General features: G+C 32.9%; 2 protein-coding genes across 3 annotated transcripts; both read right to left on the reverse strand.

Annotated features, from left to right (window-relative positions):
• Positions 1–2,293: 2,293 nt before the first annotated feature.
• On the reverse strand, positions 2,294–7,619 carry MTSSB (mitochondrially targeted single-stranded DNA binding protein). Of its 2 annotated transcripts, none has more exons than XM_079072018.1 (6): positions 7,424–7,619; positions 7,048–7,229; positions 6,631–6,839; positions 6,323–6,423; positions 5,629–5,688; positions 2,294–2,550 (listed from the first exon to the last, which is right to left on the reverse strand). In XM_079072018.1, the coding sequence occupies exons 1-6, from the start codon at positions 7,494–7,496 to the stop codon at positions 2,534–2,536; spliced, it is 642 nt and encodes a 213-aa protein (XP_078928144.1). In that variant the 5' UTR covers positions 7,497–7,619; the 3' UTR covers positions 2,294–2,533. The 2 variants fall into 2 exon arrangements, with proteins under 2 accessions (XP_078928144.1, XP_078928142.1); XM_079072016.1 differs by having other exon boundaries at positions 7,048–7,232; positions 7,424–7,617.
• Positions 7,620–9,463: 1,844 nt separating this feature from the next.
• On the reverse strand, positions 9,464–13,960 carry LOC145140680 (eukaryotic translation initiation factor 3 subunit A-like). The gene is made up of 13 exons (XM_079074088.1): positions 13,862–13,960; positions 13,210–13,691; positions 12,921–13,136; positions 12,408–12,776; positions 12,300–12,329; positions 11,727–11,954; positions 11,337–11,498; positions 11,031–11,252; positions 10,752–10,958; positions 10,463–10,663; positions 10,323–10,397; positions 10,038–10,236; positions 9,464–9,903 (listed from the first exon to the last, which is right to left on the reverse strand). Exons 1-13 carry the CDS (start codon positions 13,905–13,907, stop codon positions 9,464–9,466), a joined length of 2,877 nt encoding a protein of 958 aa, XP_078930214.1. The 5' UTR covers positions 13,908–13,960.
• Positions 13,961–14,291: the final 331 nt, after the last annotated feature.

The following is a 14,291-nucleotide window of genomic DNA, read 5'->3' on the forward strand; positions in this document are numbered from 1 at the left end:
AAATGCCTCATTCCAATAAACTTACAAGTACATCTCTATAGGGGTGAAATTGGTACGGTACCGGTCATTTTTTGCCTAAACCGTGTACCGTACCAATTGTAGTTGGTATAATTTTTTTGCTACCACTACCATACCGACTATAGTTGGTACTAACCTATCTGGTTACCAATAAGTTCGGTTGATACAAATTGGTAATGATATATACAAAGATGTATGAGAAATTTGTAAATAACGATTTAAACGTTCTTGAACATTGTGAAATGTGAATGAGGTTTTGTGAATTGGAGTTTGGTAATGGTTGAGATTCAAAAATCGATCCAAAAAGATTTTATTAATGTCTACCATGAGTTTATAAATTTAAATAGTGGAGGAAAATTAGACACACTATCATTAGTTTAAAACTTTAAGCTTTACTAATACGTTGAATGCTAATATAATATTAAACACCGAACATACTAAAACTTTATATATATATATATATATATATATATATATATATATATATATATATATATATATATTGAATTGGTTGGTATTACCTTGGTATTGAAAATTTTGTATCACTACCATTCCATGATTCCTTAATTGGTATGGTACTACCAACCAAACATGTTGGCTACCAAACATATTGGTTACTAATACATTTTGTTTGGTTGATAACATGTTGATTAGTTTTCCGTTGTACATAGTTGTCAACCCTACATCTCTATAACTTTATGAATTGATGCATTTAGATAGGTAGATTTGCATATCTATATTCCTTGTATTGTAAAACATCGTTAACTAACTTTAAAAAAAATTATTACATTTGTCATATGTCCATCCATTAATTTTTATTTAATAAAAGTTTTTAGTAAAACATTCTACAATGGTTAATCTTTTTAAAAGTTTTTTTCCTCAATTTAACTAATTTATCAATTATCTATACTAATTTGTTTTATCAAGCCCTCATATAGTCATATAATTTATAATTTATCGTTGTTAGATTTTTTTTTTGTCAAAATTATAAAAGATTATAAGACTAAAAAAACAATAAATAATTATATAAATTGAATTTTTTATAATATTTGTTGTTTTTTAATTTTCACAACTACTTTTAAATTATATAAATTTACTATAAAGTATATTAATTAATTATTTTTCATTAAATCAATTGATTAACTAATAAAAAAATATAGTATTTAAATATTATTAGGATATAAAATATAATGTTAATTAATATAAGAATCATATGTGACAAACACATGAAAAAATTAAAAGGTTACGGGACAATAGGTGTTGTTTGTTTTTCTGCAGCAAAAATCCATAAAGTCTGCGGACCACCTCTGCAACCCTCTGCAGTAGAAGAGGTGGACCTAACGGCTGTAGACTAAGAAGCGTATTTGTTTTTTTAACATCTGCATGCTGCTGCAGATATTAAAAAATTAAAATAAACTGATTTTATAATTCGAAAATAGTTTTTTAGTATCGAAAATTTAATAATGTATGACATTTCGGCAATAATTTATGATATTTCAGCAAAAAATAATGATATTTTAACAAAAAAAATATAGATATTTTAGCATAAAATAATGATATTTCATCAACAAATTATTATTATTCAATATAAAAAAAAATTCAACAAGAATAAACAAAAAAAACGAAAAAAAAATGTAAATTAAGATTTCAGCAATATATAATCAATATTTTAGCAAAAAAAAAAGAAGAATAAGAGGTTGAAAGAGGTAGGAAGAGGCAAAACAAGTGTTGCGCCAAGAAGAATACGTGCAGAGGTTTTTTAATCCAAAGACTTCTGAAAAACAAACAACTGTGAGATAAAAAGTGTTGCGCTTATGCTGCACCGCACAGCAATAAAAGGTCTGAAAAGGTTTTTTCCAAAAAACAAACAACACCTATATATTTGAAGTAATATTTGAAGTGACTTTTACGAAAAATATTTCTTCTCTAATTGTAAAAAGTTCTATAAAAGCTTTTTTAAATAAGAAAAAACTACCATTAAAAATGTTATTCGACATGAAGATTATACTTTTTCAAAATTTGAATTTCAAATCTTGTATGAATTTGTAGTATAAATAATCTTTGATATAAATTACAACTCATACAAAAGAAGATAGTTCATTCTTGTAAATTCGCTCCGATATTATTATGATCTCGATCTTGTCAAGATTTCAATCTTGACAACGTTAAATGCAAATTTAACAATTATTTATTTATTTAGTATTAAATTACCATCACCAACCACACACGTAACTAATTATACTTCTTTTAGATCCCAATCTTTTATCAAATGTCATTTCTTACAAAAACAAATATTTGCAAGCCAAATAAAGGATTCCTGATTAGAGAAACTCAAACCTACATTCTGTCTGTCTTTAAAACAATTTGCTATCATAAGCAATTAAAATACAAAAAGAAATTTGGTTTCAACAAAATTACTTACCTACCCTTTGATGATTGGGTCGGTGTACCTTCTGAACCCATTCAGACCCATGAGTCAATTCCATTTTACAAACAAGTAAAAAATGACTGTCTTTTAAATCAAACCTTCACCTGCCACCAATAAAATATAAAATTCAAAATCACATATATCACAAGACACTAAAGTTGTGTTTAGCGTGCCACAACTAGCTTATTTTTCGAGCTTTTTTAAGTTGTCAGGTTTAGCAAATCAAAAAGTAAGCTGGCTTTTTTAAAAAGCTACTTAGACTAGTTTTTTATCAACTTTTTTTAAAATTTTCTAAGTATACATTCAATTAATTATAAAAAACATATTCTTTTAAATGTCTATTTATGTCATTTTGTATATTTTAGTTAGGGGCCGTTTGATAGCTGCTAACTGAGAAAGCGCTGATTGGAAAATGTTTGTCTGAGTAATAAATTCTGACTGAGTAAGAAATCATGATGTTTGATTGTACATCTGACTGATACAAAATGACCATTTTATCATCGTGCTCTTAATAATAATAATAATAATATTAATATTAATATTAATATTAATATTAACAATATTAATAATAATGTATACAAAACCTCCAGCAAAATAGACATTAAATATACTATTTTAGAGATTAAAACACAAAAAACCATCTAGCTTGGTGGTAAACACCATTGTTTGTATATGGGAGACCCGAGTTCAATTCCTGTAACCTCCCATTTCACTTGTTGAGCCTTGAATTTTTATCCAAGGGAAAGGGTATTATTGGAAAGCTTTGCTTTCTTTCTCAGTCAGCCTTCTCCCAACTCTTTTCTCCTTTCTCCTTTCTCGGTCAGATCAAAATTGGATTATCAAACAGATTTTGCTGCTGACCGAGTCAGCCAAAAACGTCTGACTTGACTCGGTCAGACGCGTATCAAACGAGGCCTTAGTTTTACCAAACGTTATTTTTTATCAGCTAGCTTTTCAACTACTAGTTGGGTTTTTATATAACAGCTAGCTTTTCAACTATCAACTATCAGCTATTACGTCAAACATAGCCTAACTCTGAAGCAAAACCATCTTCACCTCACTTGTTCATGTGACTTGAAAACTGGGCATCTGATCCACTTCTGTACGTGTTGGGATCAGATGTTTTGCTTCCTTTTATGAAGGATGTGGGGGGTTGTCACCTATCTAGCCAACGGTAAGCCATTTAACATGGTGTTTTAGAACATCCAATGCTGCCTCATGTGGAAAAGATTTTGCAAGTTGCGGTACTCACTATGTGTCGCCTTTAGCAAATCGGTGTCTAATCTCCTGCTTGCACGCATGTTGCATTTGTTGTTGTAGATGTTGGGGGTGAGCACGGATAGCGAGTACCCGTTTTTGGAACTGGAAATGCCTCAGAACTGTTGGTTCTAGAACTAAAACCGAGGTCACTGGTTCTGCTTCCGGTTCCAAAAAGTGGGAACCGCTAAAGACTGGTTCTGGTTCCAGTTTCATTTTTAGGAACCGTCACCCGTCAGGAGGAACCGGTGGAACCGGTTCCAAAATCTTAAAATTTAAAAATACTTAACACTTAAACGAATTGGCCGTAACAATGTTGATGATTAAGACATTTGTTGGGACTATCTAATTGGATCTTGGAAATAACATGCTAATAAGTCATATTTGAACGTATTTTTTCAAAACAAATGGTCTGATGTTGATGTTAATGTGAATGGCTGAATTTATGACTATAAAACAATTTGAACATATGTAATGGTATATCTTTTGAAAAGATCTGATGTTAAAAAATATTGACAGGTTGCAGTAAGAACATGAACTTTGGTTTATGACTTATATTTAGCAACTTGGACTGTCTTTTAAAACGATTATTTTTTTGTCGTTTGTAACTTGTATCGTAATGAACTATTTATAGTATTCACTTTTTGTTTCAATGCCTAAGAATTATTTTGTATTAACGAAACTAGAAAAATGACGTAACTGGGTTACTTGCTCAAGGAACCGGAATCGCCGGTTCCGGGACCGGTCCACAGGAACCGCCAGTTCCGGCGAAATGAGACGGATACCCGCCTACGCTCATCCCTAGTAGATGCAATTGAACTAGTTTACTTTTGTCTGCATATCCTTCCATTTGGAGTTTAGTTGGAGTCTATTATGATCGCTACCACGTATTCACAACTTTTATGTCCACCACCGAGTCCTAAAATGCATCAAATTGTTGATGATTGCCTTTTTTATAGTCCACCAAACTGATCCACAACTAACATTTCAACCATTGCATAAAATTTCTCGTCGGTTGAGCTCTTCATTGTGATGGGGCTTGGGTTTCGTCTAACTCATCATTTTGGTTTTCAGATGGGTGTTGGGTTTCGTTGCTAGATTCTTCGTTTACAGACTCACGAAATGCAAAGTGTCGAGAATATACACTTTCATTTGGTGATAAACTGAAACCTTGGTTGTAGTCTTGAAAACCTTAATATTGATTATAGGTTTGTTGGATTTGAAATTGTTGGGAAGGATATTGTTAGGGTTGATAGTGTTGGGATTGAAACTGATTTTGATAATTTCCCATTGGCATATGGCTTTCGGGAATTATATTTGGTATTGGCATTTGGGTATCAATTTCAAGCCGACAATTTCTTCTTGGAGTAGCACCGTTTTTTTTTTTTTGGATTTGCCACGACTCAAATCCATTGGAATTGATTTTGAAAGTATAGAATTAAAATGGAAAAGAGTAGAAAGGAAAGAAGAAAGGTGGTGTGAATTTTTGAGTTGTAGTGTGTTTATATAGGTGTAATTTATTATTATTATTATTAATTTTTTTTTTGAAATCTAGTCATTACCCAACGGTTTCAACAACTTGGTGAACCCGCCCAAGCCGACGTCGCCGAACCCACTGGAACAAGCAAACGCCGGTACCACAGCCTGCCGACGCGGGTGACAAAATCCGGCCAAAATCAAACGACTCCATGCACCCTAAATCTAATAATAATAAGTTTCTACTAAAAAGTTATTTTCCTAGCAGCAACCCCAGACCTAGCCCACACCCACATCATCCTGGCCCAAAAAGCATAATGTGATATGTAAATCAAGTACACAGTGGCTCCACCCCACTAGAAAGTTTTGATGCACTTTGGTATCAAGAATATCACGTAATCATGGATTATAGATTATAATGTAAATAATTGATGAGAAATGAGACTCACGTAGTTCATCAAAGGAAATACTGGTCATGCTTTCTCCTGATCTCACAAGACGAATCTTTCCTGCAAGATTATGCACCAATTTTACAATTTTAGACAATTAAGCAGACAATGTGAAATTTTGGATTCACTCCACATACAACATATATTGTTTAAACAAATTAGTTTTTTGCTATTCACTTGCTAGTTACTTATGGGTACTTTCGTGTCACTCTATTAATTATATCACATGTAATATGTTCGCCTTTTAAGTTGTTTATAAGTTGTATTTCAATAAAATGGCATACCTTCACACCAGACCTTACTTTTGGGTTACCTACTAGATCCTCATAAACTACATCTTTATGAAAATGGCAAAAAATAAAATTGGAAAAATATTGTTCATACTTTTCTTGGTGATTGCATTTGGTTAAGAGAAATTAAATATCCTCCTACTTTTATTCCTACCCATGTGAAATAATGACAAGTGTTTTAAAATGTTATTAATTTTATCAAAATGTGACACTTGTCACCATTTCACATGGGTAGGAGGATAAATAGGAAGAAAATATAGGAGGATATTTAATTTCTCTTTGGTTAAATAGACTACAGAGATAAATACACTAATTCAAGGAAACAAGCTCTTAATGACGTCGATATTGATTATAAATACAATAAATATTACATCGTTTAGAGTTTTTCAAAAAATGTTTTTTACCATCACGACGAATGCAGATCTCGGGTATATTTTTTACTTCACCATTAATACTGTCATTGTAAACTCTTGTTTCAATATCACCCTCTACATAAACTGAAGAGCTGCCAAAAAAAATGTTTCCACATCAGGAGAAAATAAAGATGTAAACACACATCAATCAAGAAAGTCTAGCTCACCAAATTTTGGTGAGAGGCTAAATGCAAGAAATAGAAAAAAAAAAAAGAAACTAGGATGCTATAATAAAGAAATGAATGAAAGTATGTTGCTATTTTTTGCATTTAATTCTTTTGGTAAATATATACACATACTTTTTGGCAAGTTTTTGAACTGCATAAGCACCAAGTGTGTCATTGTGTACAGCAATACGATGCCATTGAGCTGGTTTTGGCAAGTCTTTGGCTCCAATTGTTCTTTGATCAAACATGCCTCCAGTTCCAACAGTAAAAATGGTGACAGTTCTACCATTCCTCAAGATCTTTTGCAGAGGTGCTTGTCCAACTTTTCCACATAAAATCGCCTGTCAATTCACAAATTATAAAACTAATTAGGTTTCATATATGTTTATCTTCCATGACAAATTTATAAATAGTGAAGCAGTTTCATTTATTGCTTTGGTTCTAGACTTATATACACATATATAAACACAAACAAACATGTATACAGATCATAGATGTAGTCTCGTATATAAACAAAGGGATCAGATGTTAAAGCTGTATTATGCGTACCTTATGCACACCACGAAACCCCCAACCCTTTCTGGGATCAACCCCTTGCATTTGTAGCTCCGGCTTTTGGGGAAGGAAATCATCATCATCGATTGTATCAGCTGGATTACCATCTGCCTCGTCAGCACTGTCGAACGGAGCAGAAGATGAGTAAAACTTCTTCCAGATTCCTTGGGCGCCCACTGCTGCATAATCAATGCGTCGTTACGCATGTTCCAAAAAAACGACTCATTGATTCTAAATGATGATCTCACGTATTACTAGGGTTTTTGCACACCATTTGATAGTCAAAGAAAGGAAAACCCCAGGTTTAGCCTTATCATTTCCTTTAGGAAAATGAAAAACTGAAATAGAGAACATTCAATGAAAAAGATACCTAATGGACGGCTGGATTGGGAAGGGATAGAGACGCGTAACGATCTTGTGAGCTTCATAGCGAGTGAACTCATATTTTGCAGAACAGAGAAGTTGATTGAACTGAAGAGGGTTGAAGAAGGGTTTATGAATTCGTAGGGCGAGGGAAGGTCGGGAAACGGGTTCGGGTCGTTGCAACTAAAAAAAAATTATCGTTAACCAAATGGAAATTTGAGTTTGCAAAGAGGGCAGAAATGTACAGATTATCTTTTGTTTATTGGGATAAATGCAAAAAAACTCAACCAATTATATATGTATATGCAAAAAAATCTTATATTATTTTTATGTTAAAAAAAATATTATTATTTACGTTTCAAATAAAACCAAACCGTAAATTTTTAAAAGAAATGACCGGCTATAAATATGATATATGATATACATATCCCTTATATTTCTTCCATTGTATGCAAGAACATGTCAAAACAACGTATATTTTGATTACTTTAACTAGACTGTGTTATTTATATGATTGATTTTTCTCTTTTTAACTATTCGTTTTTATCCAAATTAAAATCAATGTCGTATTAAAAAAATAAAAATGTAAGAAACATTAGATTTTTAGTTGTCAATTTCTCTTAAAAACTCGTATTTTGGTCTTTTTCGAATGGTAACTATTAATATAAAGGTTTTTCAGAACATAAAAATTATATAAGGTTTTTCTAGCGTATACATATATAATTGGTTGTGTTTTTCTGTATATATCCATTATATATTCTAGGTTTTAACTTTTTTTTTTCAATTTAATCTTTTTGCATATTACTCTTCAACAAAACCTTTATGTGTTACAAAAATATTTGATTTTACTTAATTTTTTCTGATTCGTTAACCTCTTAAGTTTGATAGATATGTTCGTTTTTAAACGGTAAACCTGCAAAAGTTGTAAAATTAAATTTTTTTCACAAACATCATGTTTTAATGAGCCTAAAAACGTAAAATGATAAATCATCACATTTCTATGAAACTTAATATTTTCAAGTCATTTGGGCTAGTAAATATGTTTATATAAACGTGTCAAGCAAACCAACTTGATAGAAATCTATATAATTTTTTTTTCCAACTTGTAATTTACATAACAAATAACATGAATCTTTAACTTACCTTCCGTTGTTTGCGGCATTTGTAACTCGGACTTGGAAAACCTTTCACATATTCTCATTGGTAGCTGCGGAGTTGTGTTTTCTAAACATGTGGTGTGATTTGGGCATTCCTACATTTGTGGGGGTCGAAGGTGTTGTGAATTGGATCAACAGTGTTCGTTTTTCTTCTGTCAAACATACAGTTTTGGAGTCTATAATTGTGACCATGTGGTGGATTCTTTGGAACTTCCATAACGATGTTCTTTTTAATGGTTTTAATATTAGAAGGAATTTGTTGATTGATAGATTGATTGACTATTCTTATAATTAGATTGTGCTTAGAAATAGGAAAATTAGTGTTACTTGGTTGTCTTGGAGATTAAACCCGATCTTGTCTATTCCTTTGTAATTTTTTGTTAGCCTTGTGCTAACCTCTCTTTTTAATATATTTATCTGTTCGAAGAAAAAAGAAACACACATGATCTTTCAATGAAACTTTTTCCAAACTAAAAATTTGATAGAAATTTAAGTATTTGCGGTTGGCAATAACTAATAAAGTAATAATACATCCCAAACAAAGACTTACATGGTGATTTTGGAGTGGTTTTGGTTTTTGAACAATTTTATTGTATTTCTAATTTTATGTAAACTCTAGATGTAGACGAATACTATACACAAAATTCTTTATAAACAGAGGATAATACAAAGTAACAAGTATGACTGCAATGCAAGCAAGAACCAAATAAAAGAAAAGAATACCTACCATAAAAAACATAGGGAAATAAAAGGATCTTAACATAATATTATGAGTCTCTTAATCATTTGGAAAACGAGATGCACAGCCACTCTCTCTCTCTCTCACTCATAATTCTTCCCATACTTCAAAAAGAATATCTATCGCCCCATTCTACTCAAAAACCAAACTCTCACCGTGAAAACCTCGATGAAGACCAACTCTTTCCTCCTCCACCACTAGCACCACCACCAAATGAAGACGGCCGCCACTTGTCGCTCAGTGGAGCCACCTCACGCTCCTCCTGCTTCCCACTCCCCCACCTATCAGGCTGTGCCGCCCTTGTCTCTGCCGCCCCACCTCTACGGAAGCTGGGAACATATTTCCCACCACCAGATCCTCCACCAGCTGCAGCTGGTGCTGCCGCCGCTGCTGCCGGAGCGGAAACTCCGACAGCCGGAAGCTCAGAGGGCCTGGTTGGGCCATTGAGTGGTGGTGGTGTTCCACGTAAGATAGCTTCCTTTCTGAGCCTTTCTCTTTCTTCCAGTTCTTGTTCTCTTTTCCTTTGTCTTTCAGGTATTTCATCTAACTTTGCCCTCTTTTCAGCCTCCTCTTTCTTACGCTTTTCAGCCTCTGTATACATATTACATGACATGCATAAATTACATTGAATAGTCGTTTTACTTTTAACAAATGGACCATAATTGAAAAAAAAAGCATCTCGGGGACCAAAAATGTAATTTAATCTTATAAATAAATAAAGTTACCTTCCCGTTTACGGGTTTCTTCTTCCTCAAGCAACCTGTTGAGACTTTCTTTTTCAGTTTTCAAATAAAACATTTTCCTTTTTAAGTCCCTTTCCTCTTTTCGTGCCTTGAGGATTTGACCAATTCTTTCCTCTCTCTCCGCTCTCATTCTATCAAACTCTGCCATTCGGCTCCTCACAACTCTTTCTTCAAGTTCCATCTGCACAACATATTTTTTTAACAAATTTAAAAAAATAATAATAATAATAATAATAAAATGTTATTATTCAAAAATACATTACATACCTTATGTTCCATAAGACGAGCAAGTCTATACTTCTCCTTCAGATCTCCCTCATGACGCTCTCTGCTCAACTCAACCTCAAGTTGCATAAGTAACGACAGTTAGGCATTTACGTCTTTTTTTTACAAAGTATAGTAAGTACCTGTTGGTCGCGTTCATGGCGGAGTTTATCTTCTGCTAAACATCTTTGGAAAGCAGCTTCAATGAGAGGTGCAGCTTCTTCCCTTTTTGCCCTTTCAAAGTGATCCATAGTCTTGATTAGTTTTTGCATCTTCTTTTCCATTTCCTGCCTCTCTCTAACTTGCTCCTGCATTGCTAGCTCCATCAATGACTGCTTTGTCACCTCTCCTGTCAACCGAAAAGCCATCCATGGTCAACTCAACTTGGTCAACATAAAAAAAAAATGGGAGAATAGAGATTTCCAAATTTACCCCTTCAATGATGGGCTTCTTTCCTTTCTTTTTGATACGTTTTCCAACATCATTTAGTAAAGCTTGTGCTTCTTCACGCTCACGTTCCTCAATCTCCCTAAGGATTCGTTGGTGCTTCCTTTCTTCAAACTCGGTTGCAAGTCTTTTTTGTTCTGCTTCTACGGTTTTCTTCTTCAGCTTTATTCTTTTTGTCTCCTCTTCTCGTTCCTTTGAAAAAAAAAATAGGGTTTAGAAACATGGGTAAAAATGTAATTTAGACAAAGGAGAAATGAATAATACCATTTCAAGAAGGTGTCGTTCTTGTTCTTCTTTTCGTTTTTCAATGATTGATTTACGAGCAAGAAGCTTTTTGTGCTCTTTATCTACAATATCTGCCACTCTTGGTAGCATAGCACTCAATTTTGATGCTTTGGACTGAGAAGGGTATATTAGGGACCTTGATTTATTCAGATTTATAGCCAAAACACTCAAGTGGTCTTGTAGAATGTCAGATTCAAAACCCTTTAAATAACAAGAAAACAATGTTAGTATAGAAAGAACAGAACCAAAAAATTATGAAGAAAAAAAACGAATATGACTTCTTACCAAATCACCAAAAATGATTGCACCCTTCATGTGGTCAACTTTCATAGCAATGAAATTATGCTTCACAGCATCAACAGAGATCCTCTCTACAGCTGAGAAGTCAAAGAAAGGAACCATTTTTGATAAAGTCTCAACTTTCATTGTTTGGTATACTTGGGACACCTGAAAAAGAAAATATTAAGCTTCAACTTATTTTTCATAGAAAGCGAATCAAAGAAGTAGTCTAAAAGCTTATTATTTATCATTTTTTTAAAAAAAAAAGTTTAACATTAACAAGAAAACCAGGAAATTTAAAAATAAAACAAATATAGTAACTTTTGGGAAACACCGGTAAATACTTTATTTGAAGTTGTGAACTTTTTAAAATCAGATAAGGTTTTGAATTTTTACCTGTTGTAGCAGTCTTAAGGTGGCTACTTTTTCCAAAGCAGGAATATACTGAGAAAGCTGCACATCTGGAACAGAAGAAGCTGATGATATTTCCCCCCCAAGTTTTGCTATCTTTGTCAACAATGGCTCTACTTTTGATGCCAAATCCAATGGCAGAAATTCATTTTCTAGAAGATTGTATAGATCCTTCACTTCTTGGGTTACATATGTCATCACCCCTTTTGAAACCTGAAAAAAAAAATCATTTTACACATTATGTACAGGAAAAAAGATACAATATGATGCCATAATTGAATATATGTTCTCTAGAATGCCTTAATGATGAACAAAATGGAAAGTATTATGCAGCAATGAATGAAAGTATGTTGCTTTTTCTTTTGCATATTGAAAATTAGTCATTTTAGAGTATTGTATTTTGAAAAATCTTCCCAATAAGAGTAATGCTAAATTTGGGTAGATTTTTCAAAAGAAAATACCTTCATAAAAAAAATAATTGGTAGTATAATGGTTTAAGAGATTAAAAAAAAAAGTAAGATGCTATAACAGAAAATAGTAAAATGAACTTGATCTTACCAGATCTGCAAGAAGAGATGACCTAGAAAGCTGCAGGAAAATAAAACAAATTATTAACGAGATAAACATATAAAAAAAATCAGTTGAAAGTTGACTAATAAATAATACCATATCTCTTGTCTCAATCTTTGCATCAATATTGAATCCAATAAGATTATACATTCTGAGATTGCGTTCTTTTTCATGCTCAAGTTCCAAATGAGAAGCAGTTTTAAGGTGATCATATGGAGGAGCTGAAAGTGCAGCTAGCAAAAATGATGATGCAATCAACTGCAGATCTTTCTGGTTCAGATTCTTATTAAAACTCTTTTGAAGTTGAAAAAGATTAAACCATGCATACGCATGGTATAAATGGCTTGATGAAATCCAAAAGATCTCAGTCAATTTTGCATAGTAAATAGCCATCAGGGACGATTTAGGCATTTTCTTCACCATGCTTGTTAGCCCATAAATATCTTCCACAGATCGAAAAGCTTCCTGAAGATACATAATTCATACAACAAAACTATTATTCCACAACTACATGTTTCAATATAACAATTAGGGCAAATTGCATGTAACAAAGTATTTAGCTATGTCCTGCAGTTTGGCCAATAAATATCACACAGAAATGAGCCCTACCTGCCAAAGTTCCAGCTCAGTTGCAACTTTGAGTTGCTCAAATCTTGTATCAAGATAAAAATGTAGACTTTCAGGGGCATTTAGGTCAGGTCTATCCCTTTGATCTCTGTATTTGTTTAAGTTAGCAAGATGATTCCTGATGATCTCACAAAGCCTACGAAACTCAGTTGTTCTTTTGTATTGTTTGCAGAATTGAAACGCACGATGTGCTGTATCCTAAATAACAAAACGAAAATATAATCAAAGATAACATCAAAGAGAAAATTTTATATTATAAACCAAAACTTACTGCATAAAGTACCATTAACTTGGAGTTGTTTCGCAGGATTTCAAGAACTGTTCTATAAGTCTCCCATAATAACTTGAACCATGGAGTCACAAGCTCTCTATCAGAGCATTCTTTTCCCTTTTCACCACTGACATAGCTTAACATTAGATCTTCTGGTCTTTTGTCAGCTTCAAGATCATCAACATCTAAAGCTTCCTCTAAAGCTTCAGCCTGTGTACGTGCCAACTCAGCCCTCTTGGTTGAAAGATCCATGAAGTGCTTTATGACTTCCTCTAATGAATTTACATTAACTTGTTGGCATATTATTCGATACTGGATGAGACCATCTTTGGCAAATCTACCCCTCCTCATGTCAACACACAGCTCGGTGTACTTGAACATCATTTTTTCGTGTGTTTTCTGCCATGCTCTGTACCTCTTTGATGTAATTAAATCATGAAGAGCTTGAAGTGCATCTTGTTTTTGACCAACGTTTATTAATTCTGCAATCGAGTGTTAACAAGAGTGGGTTAATCATGTATATAGGCATTAGATTTTGAAAGGGGCTCTTTGGGTTCCCATGTAAAGAAACAAAATAAGTCAGATATGGAAGCATGACAATGATTGAAAAGGACAAAGAAAATACAACTATAGAGTATAATATGCCATTCACCTTCAGCCCGTTTCAAAGCATTCTCTGGTTTAGCAAAAGTAGACATTGTCAATCAGACTGGTCTTTCACCTGCTATGACACAAAACAAGCAATTATTTGTATTTGTAGTTGTTTAACTTTGTTTGACCATAACATGAAACTCTGCACAAAGAAAAGCAGTATAGACACGAGATAGGAGACAATTAGATCCACTGTGTTTTCTATCTACGAACCCATTTGAGCATGGAATTAAGATTAATAGAGATGCATCAACATTAATATTTCTAAGAAGTGACATGCTGAAATCTGTTAAGCATAATGACCAACATTAAAAATTTCATTATGAACGTATCATCAGACAATAATACGTACTTTAAAGTGTTTATAAAACCATATATTTTCACATAAATGTTTTCTACAATAGTAATCGCTTATTCGCTTAAATGCTTGA

This window comes from Lactuca virosa, chromosome 9, assembly GCF_052849685.1.
Source record: "Lactuca virosa cultivar CGN04683 chromosome 9, Lactuca_virosa_CGN04683_v6, whole genome shotgun sequence".
Lineage (NCBI taxonomy): Eukaryota > Viridiplantae > Streptophyta > Magnoliopsida > Asterales > Asteraceae > Lactuca > Lactuca virosa.

What these genes read in the sequence shown, in the direction of transcription:
- MTSSB (XM_079072016.1), bottom strand. Translation starts at nt 7,496, where the DNA reads ATGAGTTCACTCGCTATGAAGCTCACAAGATCGTTACGCGTCTCTATC. An exon ending in CCAATCCAGCCGTCCATTAG is followed by an intron (nt 7,233 to 7,423) that starts GTATCTTTTTCA and finishes TTGATTATGCAG; the next exon opens with CAGTGGGCGCCCAAGGAATC. An exon ending in GGTTTCGTGGTGTGCATAAG is followed by an intron (nt 6,840 to 7,047) that starts GTACGCATAATA and finishes GTGAATTGACAG; the next exon opens with GCGATTTTATGTGGAAAAGT.
- LOC145140680 (XM_079074088.1), bottom strand. Translation starts at nt 13,907, where the DNA reads ATGTCTACTTTTGCTAAACCAGAGAATGCTTTGAAACGGGCTGAAG. An exon ending in CTGAGCTGGAACTTTGGCAG is followed by an intron (nt 12,777 to 12,920) that starts GTAGGGCTCATT and finishes ATGTATCTTCAG; the next exon opens with GAAGCTTTTCGATCTGTGGA. An exon ending in AGATTGAGACAAGAGATATG is followed by an intron (nt 12,330 to 12,407) that starts GTATTATTTATT and finishes ATTTTCCTGCAG; the next exon opens with CTTTCTAGGTCATCTCTTCT.